The sequence below is a fragment of the Pieris brassicae genome, chromosome 11, assembly GCF_905147105.1.
Source record: "Pieris brassicae chromosome 11, ilPieBrab1.1, whole genome shotgun sequence".
NCBI lineage: Eukaryota > Metazoa > Arthropoda > Insecta > Lepidoptera > Pieridae > Pieris > Pieris brassicae.
Window position 1 is genome coordinate 8,237,875 of NC_059675.1, and position 24,508 is coordinate 8,262,382.

Below are 24,508 nucleotides of genomic sequence, written 5' to 3' on the forward strand. Positions count from 1 at the left end.
ATTCGCTATTGTAGGCTTTGCAAGCTGAATTATTGTTTGACACGTTTATTATAGCTTCGAGAGCATTGTTCCAATTGAAGTTATTCTGATTTAATGTAGGCCAAAGCATAAAAAGTTAACGTATACGTTTCTACCTAAATTTGATGCAAATTTATTAAGAAATTATACAATAAATAAATGTATCAATCAACTAAAAATTGTTTAAATAAGATACCAGAATCTCGTATATATTTTATTTACTCAAGTACAAGTCTGATTGGCAGAATAAGAACTAAACATCACGTAAGTATTTTTAGAAACAACTTACCTGACATGTAGACTAAACACAAACTTTACGATAGTTGTGCCAAGTACTCGTATCAAAGCAGTGTCAGGTCATGACTGTCGAATTGTCTAGACCAAGTACACTATTCCAACGATGTATGTTATAATACATATACAAAAAATGTTTACTATTCAATTTTAAGTATTTTTGTGATACAGATATAATTACCTCAAAAATTCCTGTAAAAACCAACATAGAAGTTCAGGAACCTCTCATTCGAATTCTTCGCGAATATAACATAATAAACACTACTTATCCAGAGCTTGATATATTCGGTAGTGGGCTGTTCACTTTAAAAGCCTTGTATGCGACCATTTCTTACCTAATCCGCATATAAATTACCAATAAAAACTAAAATTAAAAGTGTAATATTTTTTTTAAATTTTTAAAAAAAATACATGACATTTTAGAATACATACTTCGTAACTTATGTATTGCATTATAGGTATACTTCAATAGATAAGTAAAATACATCTGTAGGCAATTTCCTTGTGTACGTTACTAATACTTTAATGGTCATAATTCTCGTGTGTGATTAGTAAGAAAATTCCTCAAGAGGCATGGCATCATTAAAATAGTTGGCAATAGCTATCACAAGATATATTATTTGAAAAAACTCTTTAAAACATTCTCATAGATGTCAGCATGCCTATTGTTGCATTTACTTTTCTTATGTAATTTTTCTTATTGCAATTCTATTAAATTGATAGAAGAGGACTACGTTACTTGTATAAGAATAATTCATGCACAGGGCTCACCAAAATGAATGGGCACATTAGTACCTACTACACATTGTTTTAGTTATAGAAATATGTCGTCATGTGATACGAATCAGTACTCTTAAGTGTTTCTCAGTTCGTTGTAAGCAGGTGTTTTTGCACATTTTGTTCACGAAGTCAATTAGTTCATTGACCTAGACTTTACACCAGATATAAAATAATGATAACATACACATAATTTACAGAGATTCCTTTCGTTATTAAATTTAAGATGTTAAGATTTTGTATAATTCATTTTTATTAATTCCAATTCCTCTCGTGTGAAGTAGTAAGTATTTTATTTAAAAAAACATTATTTATTTTAACTTCGGTTCAATGCCAGCACTATAATATGCCGTTTCTTAACAAATAGCATAAAAAGTAAAATAAATAACCGCAAAAAGTTACTCTTTACATTAAAATGATTAAATTCAACAAATTAATCACGCTAATTTATTACAAGGATGGCAGTGAATAATACTAAAGTTTATGTGATATATGACTCTAATCTTAAGAGGCAGGTGGATAAACAGGTCATCCTGGCCTTAACATGGTCGAGCAGAAACGTTATTAAATAATAGCTGACCTAGCACTAGAAGGTCTACTCATCACATAAAATTACGTAGTTTGTTAACGATGTATGGGCTCGTATATATGATAAAGAGTGTGTGATCTATGAATAGCCATATATTAAAGTTAGACAAAAGTCATAAGCTATTTTAGCTATTTAATGCGGAGGTCATGAAGAAGCAATTGGTACTTTTACTTTGTAGTTTCTAGATTTTACAGAGCAGCGCGCGACTCTTATCCCTGAAATTTACTTTCCTTGTACGCAAAATTCTACGCACACACACGTACCTATACTCATACATTCTCGCATACTTAAGGTCGTACGTGACTTCTGTTTAATTACATGTAATATTTAGGCTACTTTTTATTTAAAGAAATGTTTAAACATGTACCACGGAGCTCCACAGAGTGGGGACTAGCGATACATCAATCTTGTCACAACCATATTTCTGTCATGAATAAAGCTTTATTATTAATTAGCACTTGCTTCTACGACGAAGGCAAACTTCGTTAGGAAACCGGCATGTAAACCCAAATATCCATGACATATCCATCGATATCATAAAAGTGATCGACCATTTAGGCTTGTAGCGCCACTGGATTATTATTAGTATTTTTAGATTCAAAACTTTTGATATTATAACATCCCTTTACGTATATTGTTAACATACTACGAGAGGACCACCTTTTTTAAGAAGATGCTGTATGATTAAGATGAGTGTCTAGTGACAATAGACAATTATAACTGTGTCTAGAGATCCTAAAGATTGTCGAATGTAGTTAATTAAAATATAAATATAATAGAAGTAGAGACGTACTGAATTTTGTAGATATATTAACATTCAAAAAGATGCATAATCTCGTATCTCACGCGAATAATTTAGTGTATTCGTGACGGTTTTCACGTTTCAGTGCTTTCCAACATAATAAACATGTCAAAGGTGTATCGTAAAGATAACATTAAATTTAGCGTACGATAGGAGTCTTAATTAAGTTCTATTTATACCATAATTCATTGGAAAAGTTTTTAATAGTTAATTCTGATTATTGAGGCAGTGATTTGCGTCACAGTGTCATCATGTGTACATGTTGCGAATAGAATTTTAATAAATAAAAGTAGTCTTTGTTGTCAATTGCTTATTTAATAGCATAACATTTACAGGTAAGAAATATTATATACTAACACTGTTTACCAATGATTTACGTATGAGGTGTTAAACTTGGAAACCCTGGATTTAATTCCTGACGAAATTGTTGGTAAGCACAAACCTAATTATATTACAGAACATCAAAAATACGACTAAATTTAACTGTTCTATAAAAGTTTGTTCGTTAAGAGATATTCCGGTGTTCGATTTCCTTAACACTAGTTCCGGTGTTCTTCAAATTTCTTTCAAATGAAATACGAAAGACATTGAAATCATGCCAAACGACTGAATGATACGATCTAATTCCCGTAAGATCTTCACTCTTTCACAATAATAATAAGCCTTTATTCATACACATCTAATTGACATACATTTAACAAAAATAGATATAAGAAGGGAAAAAGCAACAACTTTTTCCACCCTATTATATTATTTTTTTCCAGCTACCCTTTCGATCCCGTCGGCCTATCTATCTGGTCTATCTATCATAATTATGTAAATGTTTACTGATAAAAATGATAAGTGGCGGTTCTATAATAATACAACCACCGTTTGCCCTGTCACAAAAGACGTCTCAGTCACCCGAAGTATTAAAACAATCAGGAGTAATGCTTTAACAATACAAGTGTTTTATTGAAGCGCCACTTTATATCTCGCATTATCTAAAATTTAATATAAGTTTACTTGACGCATGAATGTTTGCGTATTTCGGATTAGGTAGAATTTTAACAATAGATTCATAAACATGAGGTAGTAAATATTGACAAAGTTTTCCCAGACCTGATGACTTTACAACATTACTTCAAGTTACAGGTTAACCAATTTACCAGTGCCCTTTCGGCCCAGTGCGTCCGATTGGCGATTCCACTCTTGCGCAAGTCATCCAATGCTTTTAGAAATACTGTTCATGACTCTACATCAGTCTAATGAATAGCTATTGAAGTATTTCGAACACCTTATAGAGAATATACAAAGCTATTTATCATGTACTTTCTGCTTTTTTATCTGTAATTTAATAACCGGATGTTTTGGGATTTTACGAATCCCCAAGGGCAATCAATGTTTTATACATTTTTGTTTTTTTATTGATGTTAGTAACCATTATGGAATGGCATTTAAAATTTAAATACGAAATGTGAAGTTTATTTCGCTTAGTATTACTAATAGTTACTATTTGATCGTTATCAGATGTAGTAAATTGAGTTGCCATTTAATTATCATTTCTAATAAAAATAAGTCGTAACTGTCAGTAAGTGACGTGTGTAGTAATACATATTTCTTAATTGTGATAATAGCAACCATTAGCAGAGCGGCGACATTTATCTCAAGAAATTCTCGTTACATCAGATTAGATATTTAAATACACATTCGATGCTTTTCAATTAAGTCTAATTAACCAGCGCTTACAAGTTAGACAACATACGTAATAACTTGGGAAATTATCAATTAGAGGCAATTACAAATAAATATCAAACAAACAAGTGCTCTATATACATTAATTTTAATTATTGCCAAAAACTTTCAAATGAACGCGGTTACTCAATACTAGTTGCAATAAAAATTACCAATAGACATAATACCTAATCTTTAATGCAAAATTAGTTAGCTAATATTTTCTTTACGATAAGCCCCTAAATATTTACCAGGTAGTGCAAATATTTAAAATTCGCATCTAAACAATCTCGTGGCGGCTGCGTGTCTATTTTATGAAGATAAGAGGACATTTGTTTCATAATCACAATGTAACTTTCCGCTAGATATCGTGAATACAATCACTCAAAGATAACACGTGTCATGCTAATGTTGTTAAGTAGTTTGTGGGCGTAAGTCTATGTTTTATACGACCTCTGCACTGGGTTAAAGAGCTGCATTAAGAACAAACAGTTACTTTTATCTTTGAGGCGTACATACGCGGTATTATCACTTTATTTCTAAAGGTACCTTTTAAACATAATTAAATAAAAAACGCAAATCTTTATATACATGTATTAACAGTTTTAGTCGGCACTATATCTGAAAAAAAAGTTATTGAGAACAAAAAGAAATCAAATTCAATTGCAACTTCATATCAAACAAATACAAAATAAGCATATCTACCTTCCATAATAATAAATACCTATATTTAAGATTATATATTTACTAAAACATCCGTCAGATTTGCATGCACATAATTCTTGATTGAAGAATGCGGAATACAATGTTATGTCGTAAATAGTCGACAATGTGAAAATCGATTAAACATACATCTATGGAAGATTACCAATGTAAGATATGAAAACGTTCGTACGGTAATGCGTGCACCATTGATCACGCAACTCTGCTTATCCCGAGAAGGTTTGCTGACAATACAAGGAGAATTATTTATGTACTTAGATTTAATTATTTTCAATGGATGAAGATTCCAATCTGGAGGACTGAAATGGGAAGGCAACGTCGTTTAAAATTAGGAATGAAATTAAAACAATATAAAGTAATTAATTTAAACATTACAGTTTTAGAAAATAGTATAAGTTTGTTGACCATCTTCCGGTCTTCGAACCAAATATTTATTATATAAACAATAATAAAACTATTTGTTTTTAAGAAATAACACTTGTTTTTGATGACGTTTGTACAATAAATGTATGCAAACGATTCTTTAGGTCATGAAGAAGTTAATCGTAAGTATTCGTAAACAATAGAGAAAATCCTTCAAAATAATTTATACTAAACGAGCCGTATTGAATCAATAAAAGAATCATCTATTCATTATTACAACGAATATCTGTACATCTTATGGACATTAGATAAGGTACGAACTCCTTTATTAGATCTTTTTTTAACGCATAGCTTCGATATGAAATAATTGAATAATGGTTGATCGTTGTTTGTTAGAAAGAAAGAAAATTTTACACTTAAACAATTATAGTATACCAAAAAGGAAGCCGCTCAGTTATTGTATATTGATGTTGGAGAATTTATGAGAATTCCTAACACAGCTGTTATGTAGCCCCTTGGGTGTCGTGTTTCTTAACACATGTTAAATTATTTAAAAATTATGGCACAAACGCCTCGGCATGTAAATGGCCAGAGATTTCAGTGGTTAATTTTATTAAGTATAATACAGAATAGCATTTGTAATATCCATTATAAAAGTGCATTATATAATTATCTAACGCGCATTAGCTGTTTTACTTTGTTTTATGATAAGCTAAACAGAAAAAGAACATGGCTACTCCTAATTATAATTGTTATTATTCTTTATAGTATCAATAAGTGGGATTTGGTAACCGTTATGAGCAATGTCCATTTTTAGCCATAAAGCATGGAGGACGTTTATTTCGTCAACCAATAAAACAAAGCTAAAGCCGAGTGAAAAGTGTGTCTATGCCTATTTTTATTTAGAAAACATAGAACGTGTAAGGTCCATCAAGGTGTTCTTTGTTGCGTGGAGCTTTGTTTAAATAAGATTTAAAAGATACTTTTCATTGTGTTCTTCACAGCTTGGCAACTTTCACGTCTACGTTTAATGCATGAAAGAAAATTTCTCAATACATAATTGTCCTTTAGTAAATATTTTATTTGCTAATCTGAGGCAATAACATTAGTGGTCACTCTTGAATTTGAAATAGTTAATGTTATGCAACACTCTTCAATCATCTTTCTTCATTGCTTATTTGTTTTACGCGTTTCGGACTCTATATATTTCGAATTTATTTGGTAATATCTGTTATTACTAAAGATAAATCATCACGACGTAAATCTATATATCAAATATATTTTGGTAATAGATGCAATGCGTAGCGAGGCAACCACGGAAAAGCAGATTGCCCTTAAAGGCTCTATCGAACGTCCTTATAAAATCATTTCTTATATTCATACTATAAATATAGTAGTACCCAAAATATCAATTCATTAACTTTTGATTTTATCATTAATATTTTGCATAACGATTGTAAAACTTTAATTTAATTTTTAATTCTCAGACATCTTTTCCTTGAGCGCATGGGATAAAATCGGGCGGTGAAGGAAGCTTAAGAGACCAGTAGGTTGGCATGGCCCCTGGATCGACGGAATTCAGGAACTGAGTTGAAAGCCATCAATTGGCGAGAGGTGGCACAGGACAGGGAACGCTGGAAGTTTCTAGTTTCGGATGCCAAGACACTTTTTAGGTCGCCTAGCCAGCGGAATGTGACTGAGATAATTATAAGAAATAATGAGAAAACCTGTCCGTTATTTGAATACACAAATACTTCAAAACCCCGCCGGGTTTTTAATTTACACCGCAAATCTCTTTTATTATGCGTTTTACGTAAGTACAGTAGGGCTTGTAATGTCTTGTAGAGTCGTGAATAACTCCATAACAAGAACATTTGTCTGTTTGCATTTTATTTCATGTGATTATTAAAAATTCAACATTAAATAAACACATAAATGTCTGGAAACATCTACACACTATGTGTGTATCACAAAGTAAATGCTTACGTACACTACAAATTACTAATACAGTATAGAATGGAAAATTTTAGTTTCAAAACAATTTACTGATAGCTTGTGCAAAATGCAATGGAGCGTGAAACAAAACATGACCTCCCTACTCTCACTTAGATATTATATACGCCCATACGTACTATCATTAAAATCTATACCTACCATATGCTCTACGATAACATTTAACGTTTATTGCGACTTAAAGCTTAGTAAGTACATTGTAAATTACTTTTTGTATATGTATCTGCACAGCTGAAGGTTGCAGAGTTGTGTGGGACGCGACCGACCTCAGTCTTTTCTGGAGTGAGTCGCGTGATGAGTCATCCATAGAAAAGGAGAGTGATATATACAGAGTGTCCCAAAAGTCGACGTCAAGTCGAAATTTTCTCATAGGTAATGCCACACTAGTTATCAGAAAATTTAAAAAAAAAATTAAGTCATATATTTTTCTAGTTATGGATATTTTTTTGTTATTCCAGAAAATGCACACCATGTGACAGTTTTTTCATTCCTGTTGTTACAAATATTTACTTTTTGCCAAAAATTTTTCTCTTACGTCATCCCGAATAGTGTTTTATGTAACCTATGATCCTAAACCCTGTGCCGATCACTCCAACTTGTAGGAAAATGTCATTTTATACCGTACCAAGTTTTCAAAATTAATTTTTCGCAACTGATCGTCCTGAAAAAAAAATGTACTACTCCAGTTTGGCAAGCTTTAAAAGTTTGCGCATTAATTAAGGATTCTAACGTGGTATAACACTTACTTCATTATTTCTTAGATCGGCCATAAAAAAAATTGTTTTTAAAAATTTCTCTGGAATTACAAAAAACGATTCTAGTGTACCCAAAGCATTCCTAATAACCACAGCGTGGTTTAAATAAGATGGCGTAAAGTGTGAGCGAGACAGATAGTGACGCTACTTATTGCTATTGACACACGCACTACAGGTCAGTAAGCAACGCTCCTTCGTTTACTACGCATCTTTTCGTATTCGCTGGTGTTATTTTGTGTTCTAACTACTTTGGCTTCGTTTACGGACTTGTTTGCTTGTGTGACCTTTACTTTTCCCTGGACTTACGTGTTATTGTGTATTTGTACCATACCATGGCTACGTACACTTCACAGGAATATGCTAACATGCACCTCATTTATGGGGAATGTTTATGTAATGCCAGTGAAGCCGCTTGACGGTATCGCGAGAGATACCCTAATGCAGATCGCTATCCGGATCGCAGAGTTTTTACCAATGTGCACCGTCTACTGTTCTCTGAGGGCCGACTGCCAAACCAAGTGCACGGTGAAGGTAGAATTTCACTACCCTACGATGCAGTTGTCCTTCAAGCAGTTGATGAGGACGCAAGTTGTTCGGTACGTGGAATTGAGGCCAGCACAGGTGTGCCCACAAGGACAGCTCACCGAATACTACAAAAAAATGAGTTCCATCCATTTCATGTACAGCGAGTACAATCCTTATTACCTCGAGATTATGAACCTCGGGTTGCTTTTTGCCAAACAATAATTCAAAAACACCGAGAAACCCACAATTCTTAGAAAATAATGTATGGTCCACTTTTAAAAAAGACGGCTACATGAACCTACACAATCTGCACGAGTGGCACGTCGAAAATCCACGATTGATGAGACCAGACAGATCACAGTACCGTTTCAAAATTAACATGTGGACTAGAATTTTGAACGGAAAAGTCATAGGGCCTTTTGAGTTACCAGAAGTTTTAAATGCTTAAATTTATTTAGATTTCTTACAAAATCATTTGCCCAATTTGCTGGAGGACGTGCCGCTTACTATTTTACGAGATATGTGGTTCCAGCAAGATGGTTGTCCAGCGCATTACAGCCGCTTAGTTCGAAATCACCTTAACGAGGAGTATCCAGACAGATGGATAGGGCGGGGTGGTACAATCTCGTGGCCCACCCGCTCACCCGATTTAAATCCTCTTGATTTTTTTATTGGGGAGCAGTAAAGGAAAATGTCTATTCCAAGGCGATTCAAAATGTAGAAGAGCTTAGACAGAGAATAGCGGAAGCAGTAGAATTTGTGAATAATGGACGATTTGCCCGCTTCATTTCACGATCTTTTTTAAGGAGATGTCGAGCCTGTATTGCAGCTGAAGGACGGCAATTTGAACATCTTTTATAAAAAAAGTAATAAATCTAATCATAAAAAAGAAACTGTCTATTTTACTTATTTGCGTCCGTATGTCATAAGCGTCACTATCTGTCTCGCTCACATTTTATGGAATATCTCTCTCCATCTTATTTAAACCACGCTGTGGTCATTAGGAACGTTTTGGGTGCGCTAGAATCATTTGTTGTAATTTCAAAGAGATTGTTAAAAACAGACTTTGTTTAACAAAAAAAAATTGTTATGGCCGATCTAAGAAATAATGGACTCAGTGTTATACCACTGTAGAATCCTTATTAAATGCGCTAACTTTCAAAGCTTCTTGCCTACTACTAGAGCAATACATTTTTTTTTCAGGACGATCAGTTGAAGTAGTGCGAAAATTAATTTTAAAAACTTGGTGCGGTATAAAATTACATTTTCCTAAAAGATGGAGTGATCAGCACAGAGTTTAGGATCATAGGTTACATAAAACACTATTCGGGATGACGAAAGAGAATTTTTTTTGGCAAAAAGTAAATATTTGTAACAACAGGAATGAAAAAACTGTCACATGGTGTGCATTTTCTGGAATAACAAAAAAATATCCATAACTTCAAAAATACATGACTTATTTTTTTTTTAAATTTTTCTGATAACTGGTGTGGCATTACCTATGAGAAAATTTCGACTTGACTTGTCGACTTTTGGAACACCCTGTATATATAAATACATAACAGATGACGAAACGATGAAATTTTAGTCTATTTTAGTTGACACAGGGCCTCTATTCCAATCACAGATACGCAACACAGACCGATTTTCCGTTTGACCAATAACAATCAAACGAAATCTGTTTGTCGTTTCTATTTTATATTCGCACCTGTGATTAAATACTATATTATAAATCTAGCACTGTTCGCCGAACCAAACATCGTGAGAAAACTGGGATGCCTAACGTTGGTCATAGGCAGACCGCATGTTGCAGCGACCGGCGCGCCAATACGGCGATCTGCAGTTGCCATACTAAATACATATCCGCAATACACGGACCGCTTGAGCAGTTCCTGAGCAGTCGGAGCAGCCGCTCTGCGGTCGACTGCTTAGAGCTGCCGGACCCACCATACACGCACCGCTACAAGCGGTCGTTGCTGCCCGCGCACTACTGCCTCCCCGCTCCCCGCTGAGTACCAATCCTTTCCCTTCTTGGCTTAAAATATTAACTAATTCATCAAATGAAACCACGGACATTCTAAAGTAGTTGAAAATCTTTTAGTTTCAGCTAGACATACAAAGTATGAAATATTCCATGCTGTTCTCTTGATTGTAGTATTGGACGCACCCACATACTACATCTTCTATGCCTACGCTTGCTTAATAGTAGTACAAGAAGCAGTGTTTCTTCATCGAAATCCATCTTGTAAATGAACTCGCATCAGTATTATTTTGCGGTCGAACACAACTGCTCCAAGCAGTCGTAGTCGACTGTATTTTGCTCATGCAGTCCGTCTATGGCTAGCGTAAGACTAAAAAAATCGACAGCGTTGGTCAGCAACAGAAGACTCATACCCTATAAGAAAAACCAAAAGATCTTGAAACAGATACAGATATTTGTGATAGCTCTTAAATTGTTTTAGCGCCACTGTTTTTTACATAAAACAGTGGTTTTTCTAACAGTAAGCAATACCAACTCGTAATTATAAGTAAAATTTTGAGCGTTTTTGCTCATAAACAACTAGAAATTTGTTTTTGTAGGTCTGCTTCAATTTGGATATAGACTAAACATAGTTATCAATCTATGCACTATACAGTCAACTGAAGTTCTTATATGGAAATGTCAGAAGCTACCTATTAAAGCATCAGTTCGTAACGATTTGGCCTAGCACATCGATTTATCAACGTGAGTTTTAACTGAACGCGATTACTGATGCAATATGATGACCCTTCTCACGCTACTGTAGAAAGTAAATGCAAGATCTAGATTTTAATTGCAGTAGTTAATATAGATCTAATTAGGTTCTGGTTAGTTCATCAGTGAATTATTTTCACTTTCTATTTTCCCTTAAGGAAGGATGGAAGAATGATCGAATCATCTTATAAAATAGAATTTGATTATTATCATACAAAAACTACACAATTTGAAAGTAACATATACATAATTCAATCTACTTTATAATCAAAAAAATTACGCGTAAAGTTAGTTTTCATGGTCCACTGTTGTAATTGAAATTTAAAATTTTGTATATAGTGTAAATATTACATGGTTCATATTTAAAGTTCAATTTGCTCGTCTATAATTATGTCCTATAACACCTACATAAATTTGCACTTCGAAGTACGAGTTTGGGCATCGAAAAAAGGTCAATCATAGTTTATATTTCAAATACAATACGTTATTACTTTGCGGCGCACGGGGGAAAAAAACAAAAAAAAAGTAAAGTATAGTTTCTTTTATTTATGTAAAATCTTAGGATTTATTCAGAAAAAAATACACAACGACCAACTAGTTAATGACACTTAAAAAAACAAAGAGGCTTATATTTGATGAAAACTAAACATAATTTGAATGCAATTTGTTGTGTAAGCATTTCGTAAGAGTGGTCATGCTCATCAGTTACTTGTCGCCTTTTAGTTTGGAGTCTGTGGGCGGCGAATAACAATATACTCAATCATATTTTATGACGTGTAATAATAAATAAAAAACTGTTATTAAAATCATGCATTTAGAAAATAAAGCTATTAAAGACCTACTATTGATTAAAGACTCGCAAAAATTACGATTGAATATAAAAACCAAGGTTCATCTGCGCGGATTACCTAACAAACTTTGAGTCATTTATTAAAAATAAATAAAAAAACAACTTCAGACTCTGGTTTCAGTCGCAAGAGCGGAAGTAATCTAAAGCTCCGATATATCATTATAGATATTATGAATATATTCAGATTTTCTTGATTCTATCGTGAATAAAATTATAAAAGTATAAACTTATTTTTATGGACACAAAATTACCTACATCTGTAGTAATAAAACATTCAGGATATAACAAATGTAAAAACATTGGAAACGTGATCCGATATCGGATAACAATGTCGGGGGTCTTGTCAAAAAGGTTATCCGAATCAGCTAATATCGTGATATTCCATATGAGTTCTAGGTTTATTACCAGTATGGAATTTTAGACTGTTTTTTCAAAAGTAAAGAAAACAATTGTATATTTTTACGAGAGGCTCAAAGCGTAACGTTGTGTTTGTATCTTACCATATGTATGTTATTTTCAGTTCTAGCCTCAAACATACTTCAAACCTGAGTTTCAAAACCTAGTCATGAAACATTTATGAAATATCCACATTATGTTATGTATCAGGAACTTCATTAACGACATAAGTTCCTATTTCCTAGTCTGTAATACATTCATAATTACGTTTTAATAATCTTATTTCTTGGCAGCTGGTCGCTTGTTGCGCCACTTACCAGACGAACTAAAATGTCTAGATTCCTATTATTGATTTTTATTAGAATACTTCGATTCTTCAATTTAAGTTTCTGTAAGGATAATGTATGTATCTCTATAATAATAATACTAATAAATAACTTTTATCTAAATATATACATCGGTTGAGTGAAAAAAATCTTCCAACAAAAGTATATGATTGGGTTTCAAAAAAATTGTCTAAAAACAGGTTAAGGAACTTGTAAAAACATACAAATTTCTCAATACATCATACATTCTCTCACAAATCTTTATCAATGCTACATTTATCAGAGAGCAACAGCAACGTAGCACAAATGTTATCACATGACATGATTCCCTTACTTATTAGTATATATAGCTAGATATTTAAATATAGACTTTTTATCCTAATATGTTTATGTTAAAATTGAAGTCAAAACCAAAAACTGTAAGGCTATATAGCTATAACATAATAAAGCTAAAAGTAACCCTGTAAAGAATTCAAGCTATATCCTCTGAGACCTTAATGGATAAATACATATAAGCAATATAAATAGTATTTCAATACAATAATTAACAAATACCAATACATAGAAAAATCAAAGTATCCGCTAAACAAAAATAGAATTCAGGAAAAAAAGAATTATTTCCTTTTCCTTTGATTAATCGACTATGACAATTAACGATAGAATGGTAAGTGCATTTAAATTTCTAATTAGGCTTTTTTCTAACATAGTATTTGTTTTTAGTCATTCAATGTTATATCTATTGCAAGAACTATGTATACTCTATTGGAAGAACACTAAATTGATCAAAACATCAAAAATTTTAGACAGCTATTAATAAAATTGATTTTTTTAATAACATCAACCTAGTCACGATTTTCATATTAAGCGGTGATCCGGTTGATGATTTGAACCATAGTATTTTTTCACACAATAAAATTTTTTCGATTTTGATTTTAAGATTCAAATATTTATACTTCTCAATTACTACACCTTTATTAATAGATCTATATGGTATTCTAATTCCGTAAACTGTAGCAACAACCAATTTACGATTCTAATTAATATACATACTTAGGTAATATATACGATTTTAGACGTTGCTCTGCAAGATTCTCACGTTAAAACGGTGACTTTGACATTTAATTTAGCGAAGCGACGCAACGAATGCCATGTCACTCAAAAGTCAAGTGGCTCTGAATAACTTTACTATTAGTGGATCAGGGTTAAGACAGTTTATAAAGACCGAAGTAGTCTTAAGAAATTTAGAGCCTTCATTGTTTCTGTCGTGGTAATTACTTACATAAATAAACGAAAACGTAGATATCATCTGCATTGCAAGGGACAATCTTTTGAAACTCGTATAAGCGTATTCAAAGTCGTTCAATAATAGTTACGGTTACCTAAGACGTATCTAAAAAGTATATGGAAAAAGTTCGAAAGTATTTTAATGCTCCTTCTTATCATTCTTCATCAAAATATGTAAATCAACATATTTTTTATTAATTTACAAGTGCATATAGTTTACAGTATGACGTGCTGTAAAATTCACACACAATAAATGGTTACCATGCAAAGTCACGAATTTCCATTACGTTTGTTTTAAACAAGCGATAAGAAAAATTTGGGTTACAATTTTTAGTTGTTTTTTTTTTAAATAGTAAACAAGAACACTTGTTTCTAAGCAAACGTTTGGTTATCAGAGATGAGAAGAACAAACGTAGTCGAATATTATGGCCAGACTTTATTCACGTGGTTGTTATCATCCGTCCCAGTTCTAAAGCTCTTATCAAGTACTTTATTTTGCTATACTAAGTGGTCCAATTATCTTTTAAATACTGTAAACAATTCTTTTAATACTTTATTGTCATACTATTTACGAATGTAAGACTGATACGTACTCAAACGTAGAGCAGCATATAAAAGTCGTTCTTTAACTTCGATTTTGTTCCCTTTGGAGTACAGACTATTAGGACTATTGGGCTATTTAGGGGTTGAAGTGCAAAGGTGCTAATTAAAGATTTAAGTTGGCGCCTGGTAGCTATCTACCACTGGTGCTTTCCTTGCTCAACGAATAAGGATCGCAATGCAGGGAGGAAATGCTGTCAGCGTTAAAGGTGCCACGTTAAACTTCCACAGGGACCAAAATTTTTAAATTAAAAAAAAATATATAAAAATTTTTGTTAATTGTTATTACTTATGTTTATTATTAATCATAACCATCAAATACAAAGTATTTACAATTCTCTTAATCTACATAGCAGTGATAAAAACAATAAACATTTTTTTTATATTTATTTTTTTAATTTAAAAATTTTGGTCCCTGTGGAAGTTTAACGTGGCACCTTTAACGCTGACAGCATTTCCTCCCTGCATTGCGATCCTTATTCGTTGAGCAAGGAAAGCACCAGTGGTAGATAGCTACCAGGCGCCAACTTAAATCTTTAATTAGCACCTGTGCACTTGAACCCCTAAATAGTCCAATAGTCCTAATAGTCTGTACTCCAAAGGGAACAAAATCGAAGTTCAAAGAACGACTTTTATATGCTGCTCTGCGGCCGTCCCAGCTTTTTGCTTGTCCGAGGGAAGTGAGACGGAGCAAACGTGTCCACACAAGTAGCAGCCTATACCAAAGCCCGTCTCATCTTCCAAGGAATCAACGACATCCCATCCGGCCGCTTGCCATCGTCTCTATTCTTGTTATTTAATGTTTACGGATCAATAAAATAGAAAAATATTTATTTCAAATTTGAATTACTCAAAAAAATAAATTAACTTAATCTAAATCACATTAACAATAAATGCGGAAGTATTCTCATTGTTTGTGACTGCTAGTAATATGTCTATATATCTTCAAGCATGTTTCTACATAACCATATCTCCAGACAAATTCGTGACAAGATCAACCTTCGTGTAATCGGAGAGTAAGCTGATTAAAATACAATAGATATACTCAATAATGATACAAATAGGTACTTAGGTGCATAATTAAATAATACTAGAGTACGTGTATGAATATGTCTATGAATTAAATTCTTTGAGTAATTTTAAACCAGCAGCGTTTCTTGAGACAAAGATCTAGGTTATTATGATTTGAGTAATATTTTAACAGTATCACTCTAAGTAGTTAGAAATAAAAAAGCTGCAATATTATATGTAATTGGGGTATAAAATTCGGGTGGAAAAGATCTCTTGAAAATAGCGTGTATCGGCTTTGATCATCGTTAATAACTATAGGGCTCCTATAACAAAATAACCAGAGAAGACAAAAACAGAAGAAGACAACGCATATCGCAGATTGACTCATCAAGAACATAAAGATATACATACAACGATCATGCCTGTAAGTAAAGGCGAAATATTGCATCATATAAAAACCCTAAAGTTCGGAAAAAGCTGAGGGCCAGATAACATTACTAACAAAGCCCTTAAGTTTGGAGCATCTATTCTGGTTATATATCTAACAATCAAATATAATATCGCTGTACAAGAAAAGCAACGCGCTAGACATTGAAAACTACAGGCCAATCAGTTTACTATCCGTAATATATAAATAGTTTTCATCAATAATACTGAGCAGAATATCGACAAAAAATTACAACAACCAACCAGTAGAGCAAGCAGGTTTCCGTCAAGGATATTAAATATACAATCGACCACATCCACACTATCGAACAAATCATCGAAAAATATAATGAATTTAACAAACACCTTTACACATAGGTAAATTTGTTGACTATTCGAAATCTAAATTTTAAACCTTATACTAACATAATCGTCTCCAAAATTTCTGTATCAGATTTATATTCGGTCTAAGAAAGTACGATCATATCTCTGCGTTCCGTAAGCGGCTAGGCTGGTTGCCGATTCGACAGCGACGTGATGCTCATGTTCTTCATCTCCTATATTCCATCCTGTTCAACCTTACAACTCCTTCCTATCTCAAAAATGATTTCAATTTTTTGGGAGCCCATAACTATAGCTTACGCTCTTCCGAAAACTATACCCTTGAAATCCCATCTCATAACTCCTCCTTTCTTGGCGATTCCTTTAAGGTCTCCGCAGTTAGGCTATGGAATTCACTTCCCGTCCCTATTCGCTTAGCTCCTTCTTTATCTTCCTTTAAATTTGTTCTTTACAAACATTACCTGTCCACATCGTATCCCTAACTTTCTTAGTAACTACTAACTGACGTGAGACTTATCTTAAATTATCGTGATTTATGTGTTCTTTTTACTCTTTAATGTATCTTTAATATTTTATTCCTGTTTAGTTTTTGTTTTAATAACTGTGTATTACATGTATTTTGCACTACTTGCCTATCTTATTTAATACATTTCTTTTTTCTTTACTCACAGTGGTTGCCTGGAAGAGATCGCTCGTAAGCGATAAGGCCGCCAGTTGCCCTCCTTTTGATTTAATTATGTTAATTTTTATTTTTATTTTGTAGTGTAACGAAGTGTAAATAAATAAATAAAATAATCAATACTAATATTAAGAAATATAAGCTAACCAAATTTTGTATGGATTAATTAATAAAGCTTTAATAATAACAACTGTAGGGGCGAAATTCAAAGTCGAGACTTATCTTAGCGATAAGTGTGTCAAATGCGATATGTTTTTGACTTACCGGTGTCAAATTAATTAGCGCTATAATTCGACTCTAAATCTCACTCTAGGAGTATATTATATTTATCGGTTTTTTTCTTAATGAGAACATACACTGATAACCCAGAGATTCAATCCAAATATTCGTGTATATCAAGAAGACCTTGACCCGTTGCGAAAGCCGTGACATCGAACCCGTTTGCATCTCTCACTTCTACGTATTTAACGAATATCGATTTCAAGGTTATCAGCACATTTAAATACAAACTTATTCTCATCTATTTACGATAGACCAGTTAGGTATTTTCTGTGAATGACCCTCACACGATTAACCCAATCTGGAAAAATGTTTCAGCCCGGTAATAGGTTAATTTTTATATGATTCCTACCAATTTTATAGTCGGCGCAAAAAATTATCATGAGGCAATTCTGATGATAGGCCGATGTGTGAGGTTCAGCTCGGGTGACCAAAGTACCTTCGCCTCCACGAACTTTGGCCGCTCTTCTGTGACCCACTAAAAACCCCGACTGGGATGTCTGCTAGAGGGCTTCAAACTAAGAGGCGAACTTAAGGTTCAAACCTGATTGCAAAATAATCTAAAGGGATAGTAGTAACCTAATAGAGACAAATATTTAAAAATTGTGTGCCTCATTGATATATTTTCCTATTAGTGTGTATTCAAATAATTTTGCTCAGATAGGGATATTAAATTAATAATTCAAAAATTAAATCCTTTTTTAACGCGATTTGTTTGAGTCAGTGCTTGTAATTTAATATGAACTTTATTGCTATTCAATAAAGAATAGCAATAAAGTTCAAATTGACTCTACATTTTATTTACAAAACGTTTATATGGGAAAAAGAAAAGGGCTGTTTTAGGGTTTTATCGGAATTAATTCGAAATTTTCTCGCCGTAAAAACCAACCTTAGACTTCAACGAACATTTTAAAAAAAGAATTGGTACAATTGTTCCGGGCGTCGTTGAGTTATGCGCACACATTTTGCGATTCATTTTTATATTATAGATAACACAATAAATATTTATATGTCTAAGTTTTATAAAAATATATCATACATTTTATATTTTCCAATAATTATAGCTTTTTTGTTAAGTCACTATGTTTTGCTCATTTGTGACTTCCTAAGGCTCCAATTTAGGTTCTATAGTATTGAATGTTAAACGTTTTCACCTGATAAATATTCGGGAATTAAAATGACCACATGCCAAACGATAATTTATTTATCCGATACGACACTGGTTTACACAAAAGCAACCTATTTGTGTAGTAAAGATAAAACATGTTTTTGTGTTATTTTTTAGAACAATAATCAACATTAAAGTTAGTAAACAAGTCTATACTCATTGCTTATCAATGGTACAAAGTACAAAAAATATTTATAAGTTAATAGGTATTTTAGTAGGTAAACAAAGCGCATTTTATCAAAATACTGTTAAAGCTTGCGTAATTATTAAGGTGGCAATTAATATTCAACTATTGAAGCTTATCTTAAGTAATAATTTAGATAAAATAATTTAAAAACTACAAAGGTGAGCCACATATTGGATTCGAAGGTTAGGTTAGGGCAGGTACAGATGAAGGTTTAAACAATGTAAGTAGGCTTTAACCGGTGGATGATATGATTGGAATGTCACAGAATCACGATCACCTCGAGGTCTTTTAAGTGATTAGTGTAATATGTAAATTTTTAGACGCTAAAGTTCAAGTGTCATATTGATATACTTTATAGAAGTGACTAAGAAAATTTCTATGTTATACCTGAATATAGGTTCGATTTAATTGCATATACTTATATATTGATAGATTGCGTGTAATGAATGCAGGTTGGGGAAAACTTTAAATATTAAAATTGTAAATTACGCAATCTTTTTACTAATACATTTATCTGATAGTTGATTATCGTATACGTAACATAATATTTAATAGGAAGTAATCTGAAGTAAGTTACTTGACAAACACTGTTTTTTTTAAGTTGAGAAGTTTATTATGTCTTGTGTTAATTTGAGATCATTATCTGTATTGTCTCGTTTTCACGCTAACGAAGTCGCGCAGCTTACAGCTAGCGAATTAGAAAATATTATATTTTACTAGACTAAAATATGGGTATTAAATGAGATTACTATGATATAATAGTATTTAAAATGGCATTACAATACGTATGCATTCACGATATTATCAGCTTCAAATAGAATATTTATAGGTAACAATGGAATGACAAATCTCCTGTCGAATATACAATTCTCTATTATCTCATTACCATAGATATGACTCCATTTCTCATGTTTATATATTTTAATAGTTTCCAATGATACATTTATTGTGTTAATCATATTTACATAACTTATATTCGACACATGTTTATCTAAACTGCGAACAACATCTATTGTTATATAATTTTACAACGGGAAATGATTTAAAATATTATGGAAGTTCTTACAACTACACAAATCATTTCTTAAAATCTACACACCTATAATTATATGCAGAAAGGTTTCGATTGACCTCTTAGCAATAATTGGATGGGATTAAAGGGAAAAACTAACTGATAAAAAAATTAATATAGAATATATAGAAATACGTTAAAATGCGTCAGCCCATGTACTTGTAGGAAGAGACGGAATTGTACACATTCTATAAAAAGTATTATATTTAGAATAGTTTAACAAACAAAGATCGTCCAAATATGTAAGTTGTAACTTTTCTTTTAGCACCATTTAAAACGTGGATCCTTAGTTCTTATCCTTATCAAATATATTCAATAATTATCACATTGACATAAGTGAGTATTATATTTCTATAGTCTGTGGCCGTGGGCGTTGCGGCGCGGCCAAAATGTCAAATTCGTGTTAACAGTTCAATGTAAACAACATGCAAATCGATTATTCGATATTTCTCTTCTGGAGTGTACGGAATGGAATAGGTGTAAAAAAAACTAGTTTGAAAATCCGAACTTGAAAGCTGTGGAAGGAGAACACATCTTTTAAAAATATACTATTGTCTATAACAAGGATTCGCATGAAATTTATTTTTAGTTAATTCGTGTGTTTATATATGTCTGTTAATTTATAAACACACAAAATCCATAACATATTAGAAAGATGTTATCATCTTATTGAAATGTTGCTAAATTATTGCATAAAGTTTTATTTAAATGTGTAATTATCGCGTTAACAAAAGATGGCGTAAACTAAATAATCAACAGAAGAAGAAATGTCTGTCAAAAGTAATACTTTTTAGTAATTTTAGCGTTAATCATAACTACCAAACACCCTTCTCCGTTTATTTAATAGGAGCTAGAATAAAATCACTTCCTTAACCTTTTATATTTACATCTAACTAAGGTTTGAAAAAAAACATACATATTCATAGAGAGTGCTCTAAGTAAAAAAACGAAGGGTAATTAATTATTATTCTTACCTTGAACATAATCTTTTCCCTTTCCATGATAAAATACTGTTATACCTGGAACAAAATAAATACATAAGTTTTTCTTGCCTAGTACGTCCTTATATGGGGCTCCTACTTAAAGCGTATAATTTAAAAGTTATTCCTCGTTTTCTGATCAGAACGCAAATATATAATACATCCTAGTACTATTACACAATATCATTCAATTTATAGTGCGCAGACGTTACAGGTAGAAATCACACGGAGTTTACCTTTGCCATTTGAAATCACAATTTGCTATAAGAATAAAATAAAAACCAATCGATGAGATTCATAGAATTAAATTTAATTGCTAAATAAACAACAGAGACCATGAAACGGTAAAACGAATTAAATCGATATGTTATATCGTTGTTAATGTGCAAATGTGTTCCTAGTGGGAGTGCCATGCTGTTGCTTTCGGGCTTCAGCCAATCGGGCAGGCACGACCGGGGCAGTACCACTGTCTCACAGAAAACCGGCGTGAAGTGATGCAATAGGTTCATCTTATTGTACTCGCGTTTCGTGCGGTGAGTGAGACTCCCGGAGCCCATCAATTCCCCCCTCCCCCAGAATATGAAGATGCAGTTTAAACAGAGATTACCCCAGGGGGGTACCACACGTTTCCGCTGTGGAGAATCCCCCTCTGAGCGTCCATCATCGGAACAATCAGTATTCGGTGGTGGATGCACAGGCTGCCCTTCGTATTCTGGGGTGGGCAAAAACTGCTCAAAAAACTATAAGTTTCGATCTCGGGGCAAACGGAAGAATTTACCGAAGGCATCCCCTTCCACGCTCTCAGTGGACTTTACCAATGTTAGGGGGCTCAACTCTAATCTTAACGCGGTTCACTTTCACCTCGAAACTGCGAAGCCGGCCTTATTCTTCCTTACTGAGACTCAGATATCCTTCCCGGCTGATACTTCCTACCTCTCCTACCCGGGGTACAAATTGGAACATTCATTTGTGCCGCGGGCGGGAGTTTGCGTGTACGTCAGAGAGGATATCTGTTCTCGTCGCCTCGGGTCGCTTGAAGGAAGGGACCTATCTAGCCTCTGGCTGCGAGTAGACTGCGATGACCATCCGCGATTCTACGCATGCCTGTATAGGTCCCATAGCGGAAATACCGAAACTGAGCGACTCATTGAGCACATCCAAATGGCTACAGATTCCCTGCTCGAAGGGGTTCCTACCGCTGAAATCGTGATACTTGGCGATTTTAACGCTCACCATGCCGATTGGCTCGGTTCGGAAACCACCGATCACGCGGGAAGATCCTTTCACGACTTTGCTTTAGCTTACGACCTGTCACAAATGGTCCCTGCGATTACGCGAATACCAGATGTGGATGGTCATAAACCCTCTTTGTTGGACCTTCTGCTGACCTCACATCCGGAGACCTATCAAGTCTCTGTTGACCCGCCATTGGGTTCATCGGATCATTGTGTGGTCCGGAGTACTGTGCCTACTACGCGCCCTCCTCGGCCCCGTTTTTCGGGTTGTCGTCGTATTTGGCACTATCGGTCAGCAGATTGGGATGGGATGCGGTCTTTCTTTGCGTCCTACCCTTGGGGGCCTATGTGCTTTTCGTCGGAAGCTCCAGATTCCGTCGCTGCCTCTGTCGCCGAAGTGGTTCTGCAGGGCATGGAACTTTTTATTCCATTCTCTGCGGTGCCGATCGGTGGCAGGTCACAGCCCTGGTTTAAGCGTTCTTGCAAGGCGGCATCGCGTCGAAAGCGAGAATGCTTTAATGCATGGGCGGAAGCGGCGATATCTCGTGATGCCAATACCAGCGAACATAAAAAAGCATATAACTCAGCCTCCAGGTCCTTCAAACGGGAAATCGCTAAGGCAAAGTCAGAGCACATCGCCAGATTTGGCGAGAGATTGGCCCAACTCCCTTCTGGGACCCGAGCCTTCTGGTCTCTCGCCAAAGCTGTACAAGGGAATTTTTGTCAGCCATCGATACCACCGCTGCACAGAGAGGATGACTCGCTCGCCCACACTGCGAAGGAGAAGGCCGACCTCTTGGGCTGTCTCTTTGCGTCCAACTCGACTTTGGATGACCGGGGGAGATCACCACCGGCGATTTCGCGGTGTGATAACTCAATGCCGGAAATCACATTCCAGCAACGTGCTGTTCGCAGAGCACTATCTTCCTTGGACATTCATAAGTCGAGCGGGCCGGATGGTATCCCTCCAATTGTGCTGCGTACATGTGCTCCTGAGTTGGCTCCGGTCCTGACGCGCCTTTTCCGGTACCTGTACTCGCTCGGCACTGTCCCGAAGTGCTGGAAGACCGCTTCGATACATCCGATCCCTAAAAAAGGCGATCGCACTGATCCATCCAACTATCGCCCAATCGCAATAACCTCCTTGTTCTCCAAAATAATGGAATCCATTATTAATGGCCAGCTCTTGAGTTATCTAGAGGGCCACCAGCTGATTAGCGATTATCAGTACGGCTTTCGTCGTGGTCGTTCAGCTGGTGACCTTCTAGTATACCTTACTCATAGATGGGCAGAGGCAATTGAGTCCAAGGGGGAGGCACTAGCGGTTAGTTTGGACATAGCGAAAGCCTTCGATCGGGTGTGGCACAAAGCACTGCTCTCGAAGCTACCAGCCTACGGGCTTCCTGAGAAATTATGCGACTGGATCTCCAGCTTTCTAGCCGATCGGAGCATCAAGGTCGTCGTCGACGGAGCATGTTCCGACCTTAAACCCGTGAATGCTGGGGTCCCACAAGGCTGTGTTCTGTCCCCGACCCTGTTTCTTCTGCATATCAATGACATGTTGCAACTTAGCAACATTCATGGCTATGCGGACGACAGCACTGGGGATACTCTTTACACTGGCCGGGCAGGTATTTCTCGGGCAGTTGTCGATGAGTACCGGAACAAACTTGTGTCTGAAGTCGAAACTCTTTTACGTGGAGTCTCGGACTGGGGTAGACTAAACCTAGTCCAATTTAACCCCAAGAAGACACAAGTTTGCGCGTTTTCCGCGAAAAAAATACCCTTTGTCGCTACTCCTCTTTTCGAAAACACTCTTCTTGAAGCCACAGCCAGCATCGGAATACTTGGCGTTGACATATCGAACGACGTTCAGTTTCGCGGTCATTTGGAGGGAAAGGCTAAATTAGCCTCCAAAAAGCTTGGTGTGCTCAGCAAGGCGAGACGGTACTTCACTCCGGGCCACCGCTTGCAACTCTATAAAGCGCAAATACGGCCCCACATGGAATACTGTTCTCACCTCTGGGCGGGGGCTCCCCAGTACCAGCTCCTTCCACTTGACCGTATCCAACGAAGAGCGGTTCGAATCGTCGATGACCAATCCCTCTCCGAGCGGCTCGATCCTTTGGCGTTGCGTAGAGATGTGGGGTCACTCTGCATCTTCTACCGCATTTACCATGGAGAGTGTTCAGAGGAGTTGTTCGGATTAATACCTGCAGCTGAGTTTCAGCATCGGACGTCGAGGCAAAATACAAAATTCCACCCGTATCACCTCGACGTCCGACGTTCCACGACTGAGCGTTTCTCAAGGCAATTTTTGCCGCGCACCACCGCTATGTGGAACCAGCTGCCCACTGAAGTATTTCC

At 35.0% G+C, this 24,508-nt stretch overlaps 1 protein-coding gene across 2 annotated transcripts in view; it reads right to left on the reverse strand.

The window, feature by feature from the left end:
* Positions 1 to 24,508, reverse strand: part of LOC123716296 (atrial natriuretic peptide-converting enzyme) — a 53,834-nt gene that overhangs the window by 24,852 nt on the left and 4,474 nt on the right. For both annotated transcript variants that reach the window (XM_045671960.1, XM_045671962.1), the window contains exon 2: positions 20,901 to 20,945. In XM_045671960.1, coding sequence (XP_045527916.1) covers positions 20,901 to 20,927 — 27 coding nt within the window. In that variant the 5' untranslated portion in view covers positions 20,928 to 20,945. The remainder of the gene's footprint in view (positions 1 to 20,900; positions 20,946 to 24,508) is intronic.